The following is a 20112-nucleotide window of genomic DNA, read 5'->3' as shown; positions in this document are numbered from 1 at the left end:
CATTTGAAACTCATTTGGAAGGACACCACCATAAGGACAAAGTGAAAAAGAAAAAGGGTAAAAATTGTTGGTGATGCATGACATAAAGGGATTTGGAGTCTAATCGATGATATGGAAGGAAAAAAAAAAAAGAAAAAGAAAAAGAAAAAGGAGATCTTACTTTTTGGGTTCAATTCCTAGTCTCACCACTCCATTAAATTTGCCATATTTCCAACGACAGTGTCTGGTTTGATGAAATAATTTTGTGTAAGATGTGTTTTTTCTTGATGTCCTAATAGAGTGATTATCATTATTTTTTTTAAATTAATGAATAGTGATTTCTATTGTTTTTTTTATTATTTAAAAACACATGAGAATAAATATTTTGATTAATCAATTATTTGATTCCTACATCCATTTTATTGAACCAAATATCATTAGAGTAAGGTTTTATATATCTGGTAAAACTAGTAATGGCAATGGATAACCTACTCTGTGGGTATCTATGGAGACCCAACCCAAATACATGGGTTTTCCCCTCTTTTTCTTATCCATTGGGTAGGGTAAGTGATATTCCTTAAATATCGGGGATGGGTTGGGGATGGGTACCCACTAATTTCCCCATATGTTTTTTTTTTTTTAGATTCACAACCAAAACTAAATATACATTCAATCTTTTTTTTTATTTATTTATTTTTTCAGGTTCACAACCATTTTTTTTTTTTAAAGATCCACAACCAAAGCTAAATATACCTCAAATCTTTTTATTTTTTATTTTTAAGGTTCACAACCATTTTTTTTTAAAATTTTTAAGATTCACAATCAAAGCTAAATATACATTTAATCTTTTTTCTTTTTTTAATTTGTTTTTAAGGTTCACAACCAATTTTTATTTTATTTTATTTTATTTTTTATTTTTTTTATTTTAAGATTCACAACCAAAGCTAAATACACATTTAATCTTTTTTCTTTTTTTTAAATTTTTTTTTTTAAGGTTCACAACCATTTTTTTTTTTTTTTAAAGATTCACAACCAAAGCTATACATTCAATCTTATTTTATTTTATTTGGCTCAACAATAAAATCAAATACACATTAATTAACATTGTCACATTATTTTTGTCAAATTTTATGCATATCTAGAATTTATTAAATTTATTTAAAAAAATTAAGGATACTGTCTAGCGTAGGTTTCGGTTTGCTTTTCTATGTTATTTTATTTTGTTGTGTATTGTAATTTTCAGAATGGTTTGCTTGTTCTGAAATTTCAATTAGCGAGTATGAATCTATTTGTTTTATATTATCACACAATTTATACAACACACACACACACACACATATATGAATGTATTTGAAAATAAGAAAATTGTAGAGAATCAAAACAAGCATGAGTCGTGATTGGTTAGAAATGATGGGTACAAAGATTTATTTTGCTAGAAAAACAAAAAGGGGATACAAAGTCTTACTAAATAATTTTTTAAAATTAAAAGAATTTTTCTTAGTTATGAACAGATTTAACTGAAATCAGCTTGTTTCCCAATGTTATGCTTCATTTATTTAGATAGAAAATATTTTTTAATGAAAAATATTTTTTATAAAAAAAATTCAAAATATATTTTTTTATATTTGGTGGTGGTGGTGATGGAACGAAGGTGAAAGTAGAGATTGTTACATAGTGGTGGGGTGATGGCGGCAGTAATGATGGTAGTGGCTATGGTGATGGTAGTGTGACAGTGAAAGTGAGAATAGTAGTGATGGTGTTGTGAAATTAGTAAAAATTTAATTGAAAAAACATTTTTTGTTTTTTAAAAGTAACTGTACGGGGAGCAAATAGTCCGGCAAGCCCGTATTCCTTTCTTCCGAGCTCCGTCGATGTCCGATCACCTGCGAGCAAATAATGGTGAGCTACCCGGCGGTGTGTGGCCGGAAAAACCCTCCGACGGTCAAGTTAGCACACACCTTAGGATGGATAGAGAGAAGGGAGAGAGTGTTTGAGTGTAAGAAATCCTTACAGATGTGTTCGTGTATCGCGTATGGGGGGCGCAGACATGCTTATATACCTTCTGAGCCCCATATCCACTCCCAGTCATCTCCTGACACGTGGCTCTGCTATCCCATCTGTCAGCATAGACCATGCCATTCATCACCTAACCTCAACTGCCCGTCATCACAGCTGGAGCTCGGCAGCCGAGCTGCCCTATCCGTAGTCGTGCCATGCCGTGCTCCATACCCTAGCACTTTCCTGGCAAAGTATATATAGGGGGGGCCGGGCTAGGCGGCATCTCGGCAAAGCCTAGCCCGAAGCACCCCGTGGCCAGCTTCCCTGCCGGTCAAACGGTAACCTCGGTCGACCGTGCCTTTCCGGGCACCGGACACTCGGCTTGTCTGGCTTCGGCTATCCTCGGACCGAGCAACCGGGTCTTGCCCAGCTGCTTCTTTACGGTCCGGGGCGGGACGCGCTCGGCCCAAGTTCTGCTCGGCCCAAGCTCTGACAGCCCATCTCTGGGTGAACAGTCGATCATCTCGGCCAAATGCACTGCCGGGCTCTCAACTTGCTCGGTCACTACCTCGGCCCAACACCGGATCATAAATCACCCTCTCAGTAACAAACAACAAAATTCGTGGGGGACTAAAGGAAGAAGATGGAGGATGGATTGAGTGTGGAAATGCATAGATATCTTAAAATGAGTGGTTTAGATTTGTTACAGGTATAATTAGATTTTGGATAAATTAAAATGAATAGTTCAAATTTGCTAAGAGAAAGATGGTTTAATGTCTAAAATGTCCGTGGCTAAGAGATCAACAAACAATTCCTTATTTATGCCCTGATGCAATTTAATATGAGTCTTATAACACTTTCTTCAAACAAACTTTTTGATTGTCTCAAAATTATATATTTGATTATTATAAAACAAACTTTTTAATTAATTAATTAATGTGTATTTGATTTTGTTGTTGAACCAAATAAAATAAAATAAGATTGAATGTATATTTAGCTTTTGTTGTGAACCTTAAAAAAAATAAAAAATAAATCAAAAAATAAGTTGTTAACATTAAATATATTAAAAAAGAAAGAAAAAAGATTGAAGGTATATTTAGTTAAAATCTTTATAAAAAAAGAAAAAAGAAAAAAAGGAAGGTTGTTAACATTAAATATATTAAAAAGAAAGAAAAAAGATTGAAAGTATATTTAACTTTTGTTGTGAACCTTAAAAAAAAAAATGTTAACATTAAATATATTAAAAAAGAAAGAAAAAAGATTGAAGGTATATTTAGTTTTTGTTGTGAACCTTAAAAAAAAAGAAAAAAGAAAAGAAAAAAGAAAGTGGTTGTTAACATTAAATATAAAAAATAAAAATGAGGATTAAAGTGGGTTGGGGAAAATCCATACCCATTAAAAAATGGGGAGGGTGGTACCCATGGAGAATGGGAAAAATTTATTATAGGGGAATGGGGATGGAGAATTAATATCCATCCCATTGCCCCTCATTGCCATTCCTAGGTAAAACGTACTTTACCCTTCATTGGTTTTGGGTTATTGCAGATGACATCCTAATATGATTTTAGACTAAGGCCAAGTTGGAGAAGTCTCAAAAAAGTTAAAAAGTCAAAAAGTCACTCAAAAAGTTAAAAAGTTATAACTATTCACCAAAAGTCAACAATTACGGCTGCACAACTCCCAATACTAATTTTTCCCTACACATTAATTTATACAAATTTTTAATACACATTTTTCCATAAAAGTCAAAAAGTTGACTCAAACATTCATATTTTCAACCTCAACTTTTTAGTCTAAAAAGACAAAAAATACACTTATTTAGAACACTCCAAACAACTCCTAAATTGCAATCGTTACACTTTTTGTCCAAAGTAATAGAATTTGTAATACATGCCTTCAATTCACGAGTAGACCTTTTTTTTTTTCCTTTCAAATATAATAAAATTAAATTAAACTAAAATGACATTTATACCCTTATTATCTTTTTCTTCACCAAAGCTTAACCCTAACTTAAGTTTGTAAACCCTAATCTGTAACACCATACTTCCTCACTCACTACCTCCAGCAACCTCATCTTCTCTCCCCAAGCTCCGTTGTCGTCATCTCTTACAATCCCGACCATCGCCACCACCCGATCTCCCTTTTCGTTTCTAACCCCTGTCACCACCCCATCTTCTCTCCCACTACCGGAGTTGTTCCCTCTTCCCTTCTCTGTATGTGTATATTTGATTTTTTAATTGATTTGCTTTGCCGATTAATTTGATTTGATTTGATTTGCTGATCTATATGTTCTGTATGCATATACCCTATTTGTGTATATGTTAGGTCCCTTTGCGTTGTCAATTCCGCAAACAAACACATTTCAGTTATAAAGTTAGTGCCCTATTTGCACTTGGACTGCTCAAGCGGTGTAGTGATGGCTCGAGTGAAGAATGGCATCTTTCAGTAGTTTAGACTTGTCTGCAAAAATACTGGGAGATTTGATTCTACGCTCGAGCGAACTTTTTGTCACTCGAGCGAAGGCACTTATGGTTTCTTCGCGTCTAAGACACACCGCTCGAGTGAATTTTCCTGCACTCGAGCGGTCTTCGTGGCCCTGTTTCATGTAAAGTTGCGTAAGTTACAAAATTTAGGGTTACAGCTTCCAAATCTAAAACTTGAGAGATTGTGTATGCTTCTGGAGTGCTTGCTTATTGTTTTCCTTGATGTTTTTGTGAGATTGGTCGTATCACATGAATTAGATTGCTTATATCAAGGGGGTTTGTTTTGATTATACTTTAAAGAGTATTTGATCGGTGGATTTCGAGGATTTGAGCTTGGAGGCTTTGAAGGAGTTCAAAACAGCTTATCATCGTGGACTCGATTTGGGTGTTGTGGACTCAACACTGGGCTCATCAATTCCGAGATGAAGGCATTGTTGAAAAAGGCATAAGAGGCGAAAGACAATTCTTGAGCGTGTTGGGTAATTGATTGTACTCTTGTATAATTTCATTATTTTTTTTATAGTGGATTGATTAATGGCTATTAATCCATGATTTTTTTTTTTACTCACAATTTGAGGTGCTCCAACTGTGATTTTTTCTACACTAAAATCTTTTGTGTTGATTTATTAATTGTGAAACAACAATTTAAATTACTTTTGTACGTGCTAAATGATTTAGATTGTTAGTTTTGTATGTGTCGCGACCCAAATCTGCCCCTATAGGTTTAGTGTTGTAACAGGCCAATCATCCGTGGATTACCAAAGGTCTCTTGACAGAACAACATATAGTAAGAGACTGCAGAAGCAAATATAGAGAATATACAATGTCCATAACATATATGAGACGGAAAACTTCAAAATGAACTTGTATATATATATATATATATAACGTCATAAATACATTAACCATGGGTCATCCAATCACAAGGATGAAACCAAAAGAGGACTTAGCCTAGTGTACAGATAAACAAACAAGCAAAAACGACTGTAGTAAAGTTACAAAACTAGACATTCCCCGGGAGGCACAAAAGGGTGGCTGACAAAACTGAGACGCCCGGTCCTCAACTCTGTGCCTGGTCATGTGCCTGCTTACCTACATACATAATATAAATAGTGAGTTAGAGCCCAGTGAATAATAACAAAGTAAAGGGTTTTAATGAATGATGTCTATTACAGAATCAGAAACTAGAATTCATAACAGAAATAGATTTATATTCTTTCTCTTGTTCAACTTCATACAGAAATCAGAGTTCATGCTTCGTTATACATGGTATATCTATTAGTGTTAACTTACTTATTAGTTCCATTGGGAACCTCCGGTACCGGGAAACTTGTAACTTGCTTGAACCATAGTATTGTTACCCCCGGGCAAAGGCCATGAGACCACGGTATTGTTACCCTCGAGCTAGGGCCTTGTGCTAAGGATGCCACGAATACTTTACAGAAATTTGGACAATCATCAATTCATACAGAACATTACATTTCAGAAAACTGATCAGTTCATAGCATCAAAAAATAATTAAAGTTAAACATAACTTTACAGAGTTATTACTCACTGATGGCTCCACTTGCAGATTAGGCAAATCAAATAACTTGAGGCGCGTGATCTACACGTACATAGCAGAAACACATAATGAAACACACACTTGGTTGGCACTTAACTTCTTTCATTTCATTCATAGTGTGTTTCTTGGTCTTAATCTCTTATTGAGTCTTAATCATGGCCTAGGAATGCTTAGGATGGAATGAGGATACAAAAATGCATTTTAAAACACTTGGTCAATTTTTCTGAAAATAAGGTCCCCACTCGAGCATAGCTTTCTCTGCTCGAGCGAATATGCAATGTGTGAGGGGATGCTCGAGCACTTTGTAAATTTTGAAAAAGTACTGGTTATGTGATTTTCACGCCTATGGACGCTCGATAGGCGCTTGAGCGTGAGGTGCATGTCCCCGTTCAAACGCAACTTTTGTCGCTCGAGCGGTCTGCAAAAACATGAAACTTCTAGGAGCATGTATTTCACGCTCGAGCTAACTTTTGGTCGCTCGAGCGGAAATGCAAAAACAAACGTGGCCGCTCGAGCGCAAAATCTCGCGCTCGAGTGGAAGTTTAGAATCTCGAATTTCAGATTGCACTCCCAATTTCCAAATTCGAATTCCACACTTCAAAACTCATTTTTTTGGGCCAAAATTTTGGAAAGTATCTAACAACTTATAAAACATTATGAGTTGAAGATCATTTCATGAAATCAAGCCCCAAAAGCATGTCAAACATGCAAAAATTCAACTTGAAATGTAAGAACATGATATGAACATGACATGCATGTGTTCACTTGAGTTCATGGCTTCTAAAACATGATCAAATGAGGTCTATTAATGAGAAATGTTATGAATTCTTCAACTCATGCTAGAATTACAACATGCATGGGGAAAAATCTTTGAAAACAACTTCAAAATGCTATAAATATGCATGCATGTATAGAATGACTTAACTTTCTTCAATTCTAGCTCAATTCCTGCATGAATTCACTTAATTCACTTGTTTTCATGCATTAATCATCTATATTACAAGGTCAAAGACTAAAACTCTTACTTAGAGTCTAAATTGCACAAGCGAGGAAGCTTCAATTCCCAAATTCTTTGCAAATCTCCAATAATTCCTAGAAATTCTCTCATTTCCCAACTTTTGATCTCAATTTTCTTCTATCTCTCTCTCCCCCACGTTTTGCTTGTGTGTGTAAGCTCAAATGTGTTGAAATGAAGAAAACGAGAGAGTGAAGGCATTTGAGAAGCCTTATATAGGCTTACTTAATGATAATTAATTAAAGCTAATTAAGTGGGCATTAAATTAATCTAATTTAATCGTTCCGAATCGAATTTTAATTAAATCTACCATAGTGTTCTAAAAATTTTAAATAACACATAAATCAAGTCAATTTTTGAATTGGATGACGATAAGGCCTTCAATTTGCAAACTGAAACGGAATCATGAACAGATCTTTTTACGTTAAACAGATGTAAACACATATAAGGCAACACATGACGCAACATTTCACTTTAATTACTTATTAGGCATAACTAAGCATGAATTAACGCTAATCATGGATCAGGGTTGTTACAATATGTTTGGAAATTGCCGCAATTAATCTATTTCTAACATCTGTATACACATATATATTAGTTACATATTCATGTGTGTATATATTATATATATAAGCTGTAAGTATCTTCATATACATATTTATTATTTTTTTGTACAAGGGTAAAATAGTCTTTTAATCTCTAAAATTAATAGATGTTAGATTGCAATTTAATTCAAAATCATAAGCGAGGTGTTAGCATGTATTCAAACAGTTCGGTCATTTGCAACCGTCCAAAATCACAATGGGGTAAAGTGCTTTTTACCCTTATATATATATAATCATATTTTTCACCACTCCTTTAATCACCAAACGCAAAAACATTGAAACATATATTAATGCTTCTGCATTTAGTGATATTTTTATTTTTTATTTTTTTGATAACAAATGTGATTATATGTGATATTTTTCAACCTTCCCTGCATTGCATATGCTCTATCATTTTCTGAGTAAGGGCATAAACTTGTTTAGCACTGTTGGCGGATCAATATGTTCCAAAAGCAACATCTTGTTATTATTATTAATTTATTATTAATACTTTGCTTTGATTAAGAGATGCATTGGATCCAGACTTGTCCCCATGATGCATCCTTGAATTTAATCCTTCATTTCCAAATTAGGGTATTCAATACGAGATTTCTTTATTTGTTTGTAATGTAATATATACGGGATATATCTAACTCTTTTCCTTATTAATGGAACCCAACTTCCAAGTCTGTCACCTTTTTTATTTTTTGGTTGAAAAATATAAAATTATTGAATACCATGGTTAGATAGAGAGGGAACTTCTTCTTCTTCTTCTTTTATTAATTTTTATTAATGTGAATAAGAATTGAGTTGATAGTTGAGGTGATCTCTGACTATGTGTGATATCCCATAAAACAAAGAACACAACTTGTTCATAACATCCTGCTAGAAATTCATATATTGCAACACATTATTGTTGAACCTAGCCAAACCAAAAGCCCAATTCTAACTCCTGAGCAAATTGGTTCAACTGGGATCAGAAACATAACCATCACCCAATCTGATTAGGTAGAGCCAAGGATGTCAGTTAAAACCCGATTCGAGACTAATGAGTATTACTTGATTCAAAGATTTGATATTTTAAATTAAAAGGGAAATAAAGTAGGTAAAAATTAATCAAGTCTTGGTGCTAGGCCCAATGCGATACTCACTCCAAGGTGGAGCTAGGTCGGACCTCGGCCCTATGGCCAACACTTGCTCCGAAGTAAGACAATCATAGGAGTTTGGCCTAATGTACGAGCGTCACTCCAAAGTGGGCCGAGCAACATATTGGACCTTCTGGATGGACAGAACCACTCCGAAGTGGGTTGAGCAACATGTTGGACCTCCTGGTTGGACAACCGTTCTAGAGCAGACCAACTTAGAGAAGGCCAATTCACTGAAGATCTTTCTTGGGTCCACTAGAGACAAACAACTCTGCTCCTCTCCCTCTGTATGAACAGAACGTGGAGATATGGAGGTGCAGAGGGACAAGGTGCATATATGACAGACCCGCATCTGAATGGCAGGCGGAGTGGTCGTCCTCCTCCAATGAGAGATGTCCGTTAATGAGACAAACAAAACAGACCTGCACCCGAGTGTCAGGCGGAGTGGTCGTCCTTCTCCAATAGGAGACGATCACGAATAAGACACATTGGACAGATGGCGGAGAGAGAAGGACTCGAACGACAAACAACCTTCTCCTATAAAAGGTGAACACTATTCACTCTCAAGGGATCCGAAATCCACACACTTAACACATATACACTCTTTGTATTCTCTCTTCTTCCTCTCCCTGAGTCCCTGACTTTACCATCGGAGGGGTTTCCGACCAAACCCCGGTCGGGCAGCCTCACCGTTTGTTACTCTGTGCAGATCTTCAATTCCTAGAGCATATTGTTCATCCAGGAAGTTCAACCCTTCTTCATAGTGCCGAAATCACCCTCGCACAATTGGCGCCGTCTGTGGGAAAACCACTGATTGCTTTGTGACGAACTCCAGCGATGAGAATCGAAGATACACCCCACTATGGGCTAGCAGAGAGGACTCCAATGACGGAGAGAACCAAAGATAAGGGTCTGGCATTCCCTCCAGCGCACGATGACATTACGGACCACGATGATCAGACACCCAATGCGGCGGAGCGACGCCGTGTCATTGCCGCTGAGACGTCTCAACGCCTTTTTGTTGAGAAAGACCACCATGACCGCATCATTGACTCAATGGGTTTGGAGATCACTAAGCTTCGCACCCAATTGATGAAGTTCATGACGACCCCAGTGGAGCCAAGAAAATCCGTTGGTGGACCATCGCAAAGGAGACGTACCCCTTCTCTTCCTCCGCCTCGTAAAGAGCACTACAGTCGTGGTCCTACTGGTAGAGAGCGTAGCCGGCCGATTCCGGTACTTAGTGAAGGGGCCAGCAGTAGGACGAATAACCTACAAAAAAATAACCCACGAGAGAATTCTCATAAAAGGCAAAGGACCGTTAGCCGCCTATCTGAAACCTTTCATTGTCGTCGCGACGAGCGACCACACGATTTGAGAAGTTGGCTGAATGATAACAGAGAAGAGGCACGACGGCTATGCAGAGAAGGAGAACGTCGACGAGATAGCGAGCAGGACCGCCGGCTCAGTAGGGAAAGGGACCAGTTAGACCGGTCCATACACCAACAAGAGCGTCGTGCTCTAGACCGGTTGGTGTCCACCCCCTTCTCCCCAGAGGTAGAAGCTGTAGAACCTCCACGGAAGTATAGCCCGCCGAAATTCATTCTCTATGATGGAAAGACGGACCCTCTGACCCACATCAGCCATTACCGCCAGATGATGTCCCTCTGGAACCGTAACGACGCACTCATGTGCAAAGTCTTCCCCTTTAGCCTTGGAGAACTTGGCTTTCGATGGTTTGACAAACTCCCCAATGGCTCGATTTATGACTGGACGCAGCTCTCGAAGGCGTTCTTAGCCCGATTCGTCTCCAACAGTAGAGTCCCAAAGCAGTTAGATACCTTGTTCAATATCCGAAAGGACAGGAAAGAAACCCTACGCCAGTACGCGCGACGGTATTGGAAGGAGTATGGTAACCTGGAGGAAAATGTTTGCAGTGAACAATTGGCCGTGCTATACTTCAAGCAAGGCCTACCTCCTTCGCACAAGCTAAGACAGTCGTTGATGAAACGACCTGCCTCCACCATGAAGGATTTGAGGGCTCGAATAGAGCAACAAGCTCGCGTGGAAGATGATGCTGCTTCAGTACATGTTGCGGTTGCTGAAGAAGAAGTCAGACCGCCTCGACCGCCTAAGACTGAGCAGCCAAGGAGGGATGAGCAGCGCAAGAACTATGGCCAAAGGAACCGCTCCACAGTAGAAAACGAGGAGGAAAGGGCCAAGTCTTATGAAGGCATCACCACCGTCTTCAAAGAGCCAATATACAGGCTCGTCGAGAAACTTAAAGGGGAAGCCTTCTTTGTCTGGCCAGCTAAGATGCCTGGAGACCCTACTCGGCGCAATCAGACACTGCGTTGCACCTATCACCGAGAGAAGGGACACAAGACGCAAAATTGCAGAGCTCTCAAACAACACTTGGAGGACTTAGTTACGGTGGGACACCTCCAACAATGGATAGACGTTGATAAGATGAGGGAAAAGAAAGGACTAGACCAAGCCCCCCTTGAAGAGAACCATGCCCCGAGGTTGGTCATCAATGTTATCCATGGAATGACTGACCCCGAAAGAGAAAACACCATTCGAGGGGAAATCCAACGAGCCACCCACATTCAGCAGGTAATGTCGGTAGGACCTCCTCCCAAAAAGTCCAAGACAGAAGCCAGACCTTCTCGGTTTAACGTCGTGTTCACCGAAAGGGACCTAGAGGGAATCCAGCACCCCTACACCGATGCCCTCATCGTTACAGTTGGTGTGGCCAACAAGTTCGATGTGAAGCGAGTCTTGATTGACCAAGGAAGTGCCGCAGACATTATGTATTATGAGCTTTTCAAGAAGCTCGGCCTCAGTGAGCAACACCTGACACCTGCCACCTCCCCTTTAGTTGGCTTTAACTCGCAAACAGAATGGCCGCTCGGCCGAATAACTCTGCCTGTCATAGCTAAGTCCAAGGTGGTCTCTGTTGACTTCTTGGTGGTAAACACCCCATCTCCCTACAATGCCATCCTTGGCCGACCTTGGATTCACCAGATGGAGGCAGTCCCTTCCACCTATCACCAACTCGTTCGCTTTCCAACCAAGTATGGAGTAAAGGAGATTCGCGGAGACCAAGTGGCAGCCAAACATTGCTTCATCGCCGCCATGAAAACCAAACAAGTCTGCGACCAAGTGCAGATGGTGGAAGTACCTGACCAGCCAGTTTTGGAAGACGTCGGGGGAGTGCCGACCGAGAAGATGGTAGAAGACCTAGAGACGGTCTTGGTAGAAGAAGGAAACCCAGACAAGTTCTTCCTGCTTGGCACTTCCCTCACTGTTGGAGAGAAAGAGCAATTACTGGCTCTACTACGTAAAAACATCGAAATGTTCGCCTGGTCGGCCTATGACACTCCTGGGTTGGACCCCAACTATGCCTGTCATCGACTCAACGTCCAATTAGGAGCGTGGCCGGTTATTCAGAAGAGTAGATGATCATCCGCGCAACACACCGATGCAGTGATCGAAGAGGTGGACAAACTTTTGGCTGCTGGAGTCATTCGAGAAGTGCAGTACCCAAAGTGGCTGTCCAACACCGTCGTGGTGAAAAAGAAGAATGGCAAATGGAGAGTCTGCGTTGATTTCACTAGCCTTAACAAAGCTTGTCCCAAGGATAGCTTCCCCCTTCCACGAATAGATCAACTTGTTGACGCAACGGCTGGACATGAGCACATGAGCTTTCTAGACGCCTATAGTGGCTACCACCAGATCCCTATGTTTGGTCCTGACCAGGAGAAAACGGCTTTTATCAACCCTAGAGGCACTTACTGCTACAAAGTGATGCCCTTCGGCTTGAAGAACGCTGGTGCGACCTACCAGCGAATGGTCACCAAAATGTTCAAGGACCAGCTTGGTAAAACCATGGAAGCATACATTGATGACATGGTCGTCAAAAGCAAGTTGGCCGCGCACCATCTAAGGGACCTTGAGCAAGTGTTTGGAATTCTGAGGACTCACAAGCTTCGATTGAACGCCTCAAAATGTGCCTTTGGTGTAGGATCAGGGAAGTTCTTGGGGTATATGGTGACTAGGCGGGGCATTGAAGCCAACCCTGACCAAATCAAAGCCCTCTAAGACCTTGAAGCACCTACAAAGGCTAAAGAACTCCAGAAACTTGCTGTTATGGCTGCAGCACTTAACCGTTTCATCAGTCGGTCCTCTGATCGGATGAAGCCCTTCTTCCAACTTCTAAGGAAGAAAACCAGTTTTGAGTGGGGAAGTCAGTGCTCCGAAGCGCTAGAAGATTTGAAGAAGTATTTGTCCTCTCCTCCCCTTCTATCAACACCTGTCGCCAACGAAGAGCTTTTCCTTTACTTGGCTGTTTCTGATCATGCTGTTAGTGCAGTGCTAGTCAGAGAGGATGGGAAGGAGCAAAAACCAGTGTATTATGTTAGCAAGACACTCCTAGATGCCGAAACTAGATACTTGCCATTGGAGAAATTGGCATATGCACTATTAATTGCCTCTAGGAAGCTTGTTCACTACTTCCAAGGACATACCATCAACGTCCTCACTGAATTCCCCCTCAAGTCGGTGTTCAGTCGAGCAGATTTCTCAGGCCGAACAGCAAAGTGGGCGGTGGAGCTTGGAGAGTTTGATATCAAGTTCCAACCTCGAACAGCAATCAAAGCTCAAGTTCTGGCAGACTTTGTTGCAGAATTCACCCCGGGACCGGCTGTCCCCTCCGAAAGGGGCTCTGCTTTGGTCACTATGACTGCCCAGTATAAAGGGCAATCCCCAGCCGAAGCATGGAAACTTTTTGTTGGAGACGTATGGAAGCTGTTTGTGGATGGCTCTTCTAACCAAAAAGGCTCTGGGGCAGGAGTTGTCCTTATTTCTCCTGAAGGATTCATGTGGGAGCAAGCCATTCGGTTGGGCTGGAAAGCTTCTAATAATGAAGCAGAGTATGAAGCTCTACTAGCCGGCTTGCGAAGTGCCGAACACTTCAACGCGGAGGAGCTACTCGTCTTTAGTGACTCCCAATTAGTGGTCAACCAACTCTCTGGAGTTTACGAGGCTCGCGATGAACGGATGGCCACTTATGCAGAACAGGCCAAAAATTTGATCAGAAAGTTCCAAGCCATCAGAGTCGAGAAGATTGGCCGAGAGGGAAATGGTCATGCTGATGCTTTAGCTTGCCTAGGTTCCTCAGTCGACTCCAGAGACGCTCGCAAAATATGGGTGGAATATGTACCCCAACCAAGTATTCGACTAGTCGAAATGGTCCTCTGCACAGATTTGGGCCCAAGTTGGATGGACCCACTTCTGGCCTTCCTGAAGAATGGCACCCTTCCTGAGGACAAAAAAGAAGCGCACAAGACAAGGCATAGAGCTGCTCGATTTTGGGTCTCCCCATTTGGTAAGCTTTACAAGAAGTCCTACATGGGCCCTTATCTGCTCTGTGTTCATCCAAGTCTGGTGGAAGATGTGCTCTATGAGATCCATGATGGAATCTGTGGGAGCCACACTGGTGGTCGATCCTTGGCACACCGAGCCCTAACACACGGGTATTGGTGGCCATGCATGCAAAAGGAGGCCCAACAGTATGTCCGCAAGTGCGACAAGTGCCAAAAGTTTGCTCCTCTCATTCACCAGCCAGCCAAAGCTCTAACCCCCCTCACCAGTCCTTGGCCATTCGCTCAGTGGGGCTTAGACATTGTTGGACCATTAGCTAGGGAATAAAAGGTTTTTCATCGCTGTAACTGACTACTTCACCAAGTGGGTGGAGGTGAAGGCCTTATGCAAGATCAAAGAAGCAGACACTAAGAGGTTTGTTTGGCGCAATGTTGTGACTCGATTTGGCATTCCCAGAGTCCTTCTCTCTGACAATGGTACACAATTTGATGGCAAGATCTTCAGAAGATTTTGCGCTGACTTGAAGATAGAGTTCCGAAACTCCACTCCGGCTTACCCACAGGGCAATGGCCAAGCTGAAGCGTCCAATAAGACGATCATTGATGGGATAAAAAAGCGTCTTGAAAAAGCCAAGGGCAAATGGGTAGAGGCGATACCGAATGTCCTCTGGGCCTACCGAACTACTCCTCGTCGGTCAACCGGTGAGACACCTTACTCTCTTACCTATGGGATAGAAGCAGTCATCCCTCTAGAGGTTGGCCTTCCTACCATCCGTTCTGAGATCTTTGAGCCAGCAGACAATGATGAAGCCATCGCCCAAGCTCTAGACATGGCCGAAGAACGTAGGGAAGCTGCCCTTTTTCGGTTGGCGGCCTACCAATAGCAACTCACTAAGAGCTTCAACAAGAATGTGCGTCCAAGGCAATTCCTACCAGGTGACTTGGTACTCAGGAAGGTAATGGATCACAAGAAAGTTCCTGGGGAAGGGAAACTCGGTGCTAACTGGGAGGGGCCCTACAAGGTTACATCAGTACTTGACAATGGCGCATACTATCTGGCTGACTTATCAGGGAAGGCAATCCCTAGACCATGGAACGTCGCCAACCTAAAGAAGTACTTCCAGTGATATGATTCTTAGGATAAAGTACTTACAGTAATGTATTTCTCAGAACATGCCTCGATGTAATCAAAAGTTACAAGTATCAATGAATGAAAATTTGTTTTATAGTTTGTCCTTATTTACTTGTGTTGTACATTTATGCTCGGTGGAGCAAATTGGCCACGGGTCTTAACTCAAGCCAATCCCGGATGCTCAACCCTTTGGTTGGAGCGGGGTGCCAAGTGGTATAACTTGGTGGAATTTGTGCCAAGTATCGTTACTTAAAGCACGGTCCAAATTCACAATTCGCGCTCGAAGACGGGCCGAATTACACTCTACGAAGGGTTAAATCACGCCAAAACTTGACCAAGTCAGGTGGCGGCCGACCAACATGATAAAAAACTTTCACAATTTTTTCTCTACGAAGGCATAAAGCATGGTCTGACCGAACAGACAACCTTCCGAGCCACAAAGCTCATGCTCGGCTGGGGGCATCAACAAACTCACTCAATTTTTTCTAAGGCACGAAGCCTGATCAGACCGAACAGACAGCCTGCTAGGCCACAGAGCCTCTGCTCGGCCGGGGGCAAACATGACATATAAGCAAAAATTGAAGATAAGCAGTTGAACACTTGCGAAAATAAAAGAACGAGTGCATTGAAGTGAAGCTTCAATTACAAAAACGAGTTCGGCCTTACAAAAGAAGAGGTCCACCCGACCGAACTCCAAGATAAATAAAAAAGTACAAGTTGCAAATTCAACACTTGGCGAATTTAGAAGGTACTTCATTACAGAAGGGAGCTCAGTTTGTATCATAGCTTATCCAACCGAGCGCTAAAGCAAAACTTGAAGATACTTCATTAACTTCCAAGTTTCATTACAAAAGAACTACAAAAGTAGAAGTAAAAGCAAAACTCGAGGCAACCTAACAACTTACTCCTCGCGTTGCTCCTCCTCGTAGTGTCCATCCTCGCGGTGCTCCTCTTCTGTAGGATTGACAGTCTGTCTAACCAAAGAAGAGCTCGGCAGGAAAGGAGAAAGGCCAGAAGGATCAACATCCGTAGCTCCACCTTGGCGAGGCCTTCTCATCCTAACCCTTGCAGCGGTCTTCGAAGGGACTGGGATATCGTCAATATCATAAAGAGGAGAAGCCTCTTCCACTTTAGCAGCACGCAGAGCCCCAGTCCAACCCTTAGTAAAGATCTTGTCCCTCATCTTCAAAATCTCCTCTGAATAGGTCTTTTCGGCCTCGTCATAGCCCCTCTGTTCGGCCTCGTCCACCATCCTTTGATAATTAGCCTTTAAAGACTTCAAAGCAGCATTGGCATCTGCAGTCCTCTGCTCGGCCATGAACATCAGTGCTTCGGCCTTCTTCTTTGCATCTTCCATCTCCTTTATATCCTCTCCGGCCGCCTTCAAGGACATATCAGCATCAGCCAACATGTTGATCGTCTTAATCTTCTCTTGCTCCTCACGATGCCGCCTTTCATCCATGATGTGCATCCTCTGAATGCACTGCACCAAACCAAAATGTCGTATTCTCAACAACCAAATTTAAGTAAATGACAAAGACATAAAAGAAGACTTACTGCGGTTAACATCTGCACCGAACCCTTGATCAACACGTCCCTTGAAATGTTTTGCTCTGCCATATCCAAAGGTAACAACAATGCCTTTGATAAGTCAAAGGCCAAGTCGCTTGAGTAGATTGTGCTGTCCGATGTAGTGATTGCTCGGCCGTTGTGCTCCAAGGGAGGCACCCATTCTTCAACTGAGCCCTGCTCATTAGAACCCCCAGCAACTTCTTTACCTTTGGATCTCTTCCTCTTTGAGGCCCTATCAGCAGGAAGAGCAAGAGTAGCAACGGGAGGAGGAGGAACAACAACATCCTTTTTTCCACCCTTAGACCTCTCCATTGGTGGAGAGGAAACTCGTGTGTCGACCGTCGAAACAGTTAGAAGGTCCTCATCATCAGATCCAAAGACTAAGGCATCAAGATTGAGCTTTTGGCGACGAGCCATTTCTCTTGCTAAGTCTGGCGACGGAGAGTAGCCTCTACTGAGTGATCCACTTGATGAACAAACGACAGCGGAAGAGGAAGCTCCAGCAGTTTGGCCAACTTGTTCTTCGGTTTCAATCTCAAGTGAGTCCCTCGAGAAGTTGTTTACTTTGGGTTTCCGTTGGATGACATGTCTGTAAGTTCGCACATAGTTAAGCAAATGCGAGGCCGACAGATCTTCGTACCTTAGTGCAACTTTGATATCCCTCGGATGCTCTCTCTCCGGCCTCCTTTTTAGCTTCTTTGAACCTGCAAGTACGAACAATAACACTTTAACAAAGAAAAAATTCATAGGCGATAAGCGAATGGATAAAAGGAAACTAAAATAAAGAATGACCTGGGTGGCCGTTCTCTCGTGGAACCCGCTTCAATCGGCCCACCTCCTCTGCCGCAAACTCCCAATTACCTCCGACTTGAAGGAAATCAGAGCAATGCTTGCCATTATCAGGAAGTTCAGTAACGAGTTGGAGGTCCAACGACCGAACTTTGACATAATAGGTTTTACCGCCTTTATTACGACACAAGGAGTAGCAATGAAGGATATCCCAAATACCCAAGTCCAAGTCTAAGAGGTCGTTCAAGACCGAGACACCGTTTACCACTCTAAATGTGCTCATTGATATTTGCATTGGTGTAAGTTCAAAATAAGAAAAGAATCGACGCAACAAAGGGTTCAACGGAAACCTAACACCCCCCTCTACGATGGAGGCAATTGAGAAGGGCATTGTGGTGCTTGTACACGACCGATCCGCGTCAACCGCCGCCAATGTCAATGTGACATCATTGGGAATGTTATATCTTCGGCAGAACTCATCCATTCTTGCCGGAGTGTCCACTAGGTTCCGAAACTTATCCATTGGAGGTGCGACGTTCCACCAAACAACTACACTAAGGATGACTTGCAAGGTTGGAGGTACAATGGCCGACCAAGCAACCGTGTGCTAAACGACTCTCAACGTTACACTTAACCAAAAAAGTAATGGTGAAGGTGGAAAGGAAATACATGGGTTCTACGACTTACAGTGCCAAAATCAAGGGGAACTTGATGGCGAGCCTCTCCAATGAAGCAGTCCCACTGTGGCAACCAAGAGAAAAATTATAAGTTGCAAAAAAAAAAATAAATAAAACAAAAAAAAAATTAAATAAAAAAAATTTAAATAAAAAAAAGAGCAAAAAAAAAAAATTAAATAAAAAAAATTTAAATAAAAAAAAAGAGCAAAAAAAAAAAAAGAGAATAAATAAATAGATAAATAAATCACAGTGGGGGACTTACAAAACAATGTCCACCGAAAATCAATAAGAAAAGCTTATTAAAATGAGAGAGTTCAAAACTTACAAAATCGGAACCCAGTGAACAAAAGGCAAGACAAACAGGTTGTAAGGTAACAGAACGGCGAGGATAATTTTTTTTGCTGCAAACAACGAACGTCGACAGGTTGCCGAAAGATGAAGATCGAAGAAGAGAGCACTGGGTTTGTCCCCAGACTCTGATATCTAATTCTCTAGAGTGAGAAAGTGAGGAGACCACGTCATTGATGCAAGCTCTCAATTTTCTAAGGAGGAGTTTGGAATTTATAGAAAAAGAGTTGGAGGTCAAGTTATCAGATTATTAAATTTCAAAATTGCTTACAGTTCCAAGAAAAAGAAAAATGTAAGAGCAAAACCAAAGTCAGACTCTTTTTCCGAAAATAGGTTCTGTTATTCCTGGAGTCAAAAAGTGAGGTAGGAAGGAAATGGGAAAAATGGGTCTGGAAATCCAAATTTCTAGAAGGAGAAAGTATTAAACAAAGTGGGTTTGCTTGTTTTCATTAACAAATTCTGAAATGGGCTTGCCTTTATGTCATGTTGACAGCCCCCAAACTAGTCAAATGTGGACACGTGATGGCTCGACAGTCAGAGTAAGGACATTAGTCAGGGCCGAGCTTGAGGTCTGGTGGCAAGGCCAAGATCATGGACGACCGAGCTGCGATGCTCACGGACGGGTCGGCCGAAGTATTTCAGACCGAGCTAAAGGGCACTTGAAATAACGATAAGTGAGAAGTTAGCCTAGCTCCGAACTTTCCAGGTGAGCCGTGCAAGGAAGTTGAGTGTCCGAAGCGTCACTAGGCAACTCTGTCAAACCAGTGAGCAAACAAGTTCAAGAAGTCTAGTTCCCTAGTATGAAGAAGATAAGCAAACTAAGTCGTAGATACGCCGACCGATCTAACGACAACGAAGGCAACTGAACAAGAATGAATCGAGCACAAATTGGAGATCACCGAGCAGCGTGAAAGCTGGTGCGAACCAAGCTACGGAGTAACGACAACCGACCGGACTCATTCGTCGATGACAACGAATCAAGCTAGCGACCGAGCTGCGAATTTGGTGGGTTGTCCTTCTAAGGCCGACCAACGGCAAACCCATAGCCGAGTAACAATCCAGCCGGGCTAAAGTGTACGGGACTCATAAATTGGCCCAACTTTTCGGTATGAACAATGGACCAAGCTTGTACCGCGCACGACCTTGGCTGACTGAACAGGCCATGGCAACTTCGAACTAGAAACGGAAGTTGCACTGTGATGATTGAATAACAAAGGCCACAGAAGAAATAATCAGCTGGATATGAAAAGAGATGACCACCTAACAAAAAGGTGACCGAGAAAGAAAAATACTCTGAAGAAAGTTGATAACCGACCAAGGAAGAAAAACAGTGTTAATCATGGCCGAGCAAAGCAAAGGAATAAAGTTTGGACGACCAAGCATGGAGGCAGTAGGACCGAACAAACAGAGCTAATGTTTCTTAAATAAGGACAGAATAAGCT

At 41.6% G+C, this 20112-nt stretch overlaps 1 protein-coding gene across 1 annotated transcript; it reads left to right on the top strand.

Moving 5' to 3' along the window:
- Window positions 1-9605: 9605 nt before the first annotated feature.
- LOC114289862 (uncharacterized) lies at window positions 9606-12872 on the top strand. Its single transcript, XM_082918860.1, has 2 exons — window positions 9606-12177; window positions 12259-12872. The coding sequence occupies exons 1-2, from the start codon at window positions 9606-9608 to the stop codon at window positions 12870-12872; spliced, it is 3186 nt and encodes a 1061-aa protein (XP_082774986.1).
- The last annotated feature ends 7240 nt before the right edge of the window (window positions 12873-20112 follow it).

The sequence above is a fragment of the Camellia sinensis genome, chromosome 3 (assembly GCF_055761805.1).
Source record: "Camellia sinensis isolate YWXY chromosome 3, ASM5576180v1, whole genome shotgun sequence".
NCBI lineage: Eukaryota > Viridiplantae > Streptophyta > Magnoliopsida > Ericales > Theaceae > Camellia > Camellia sinensis.
This window is presented reverse-complemented; position numbering and strand designations above follow the sequence as displayed.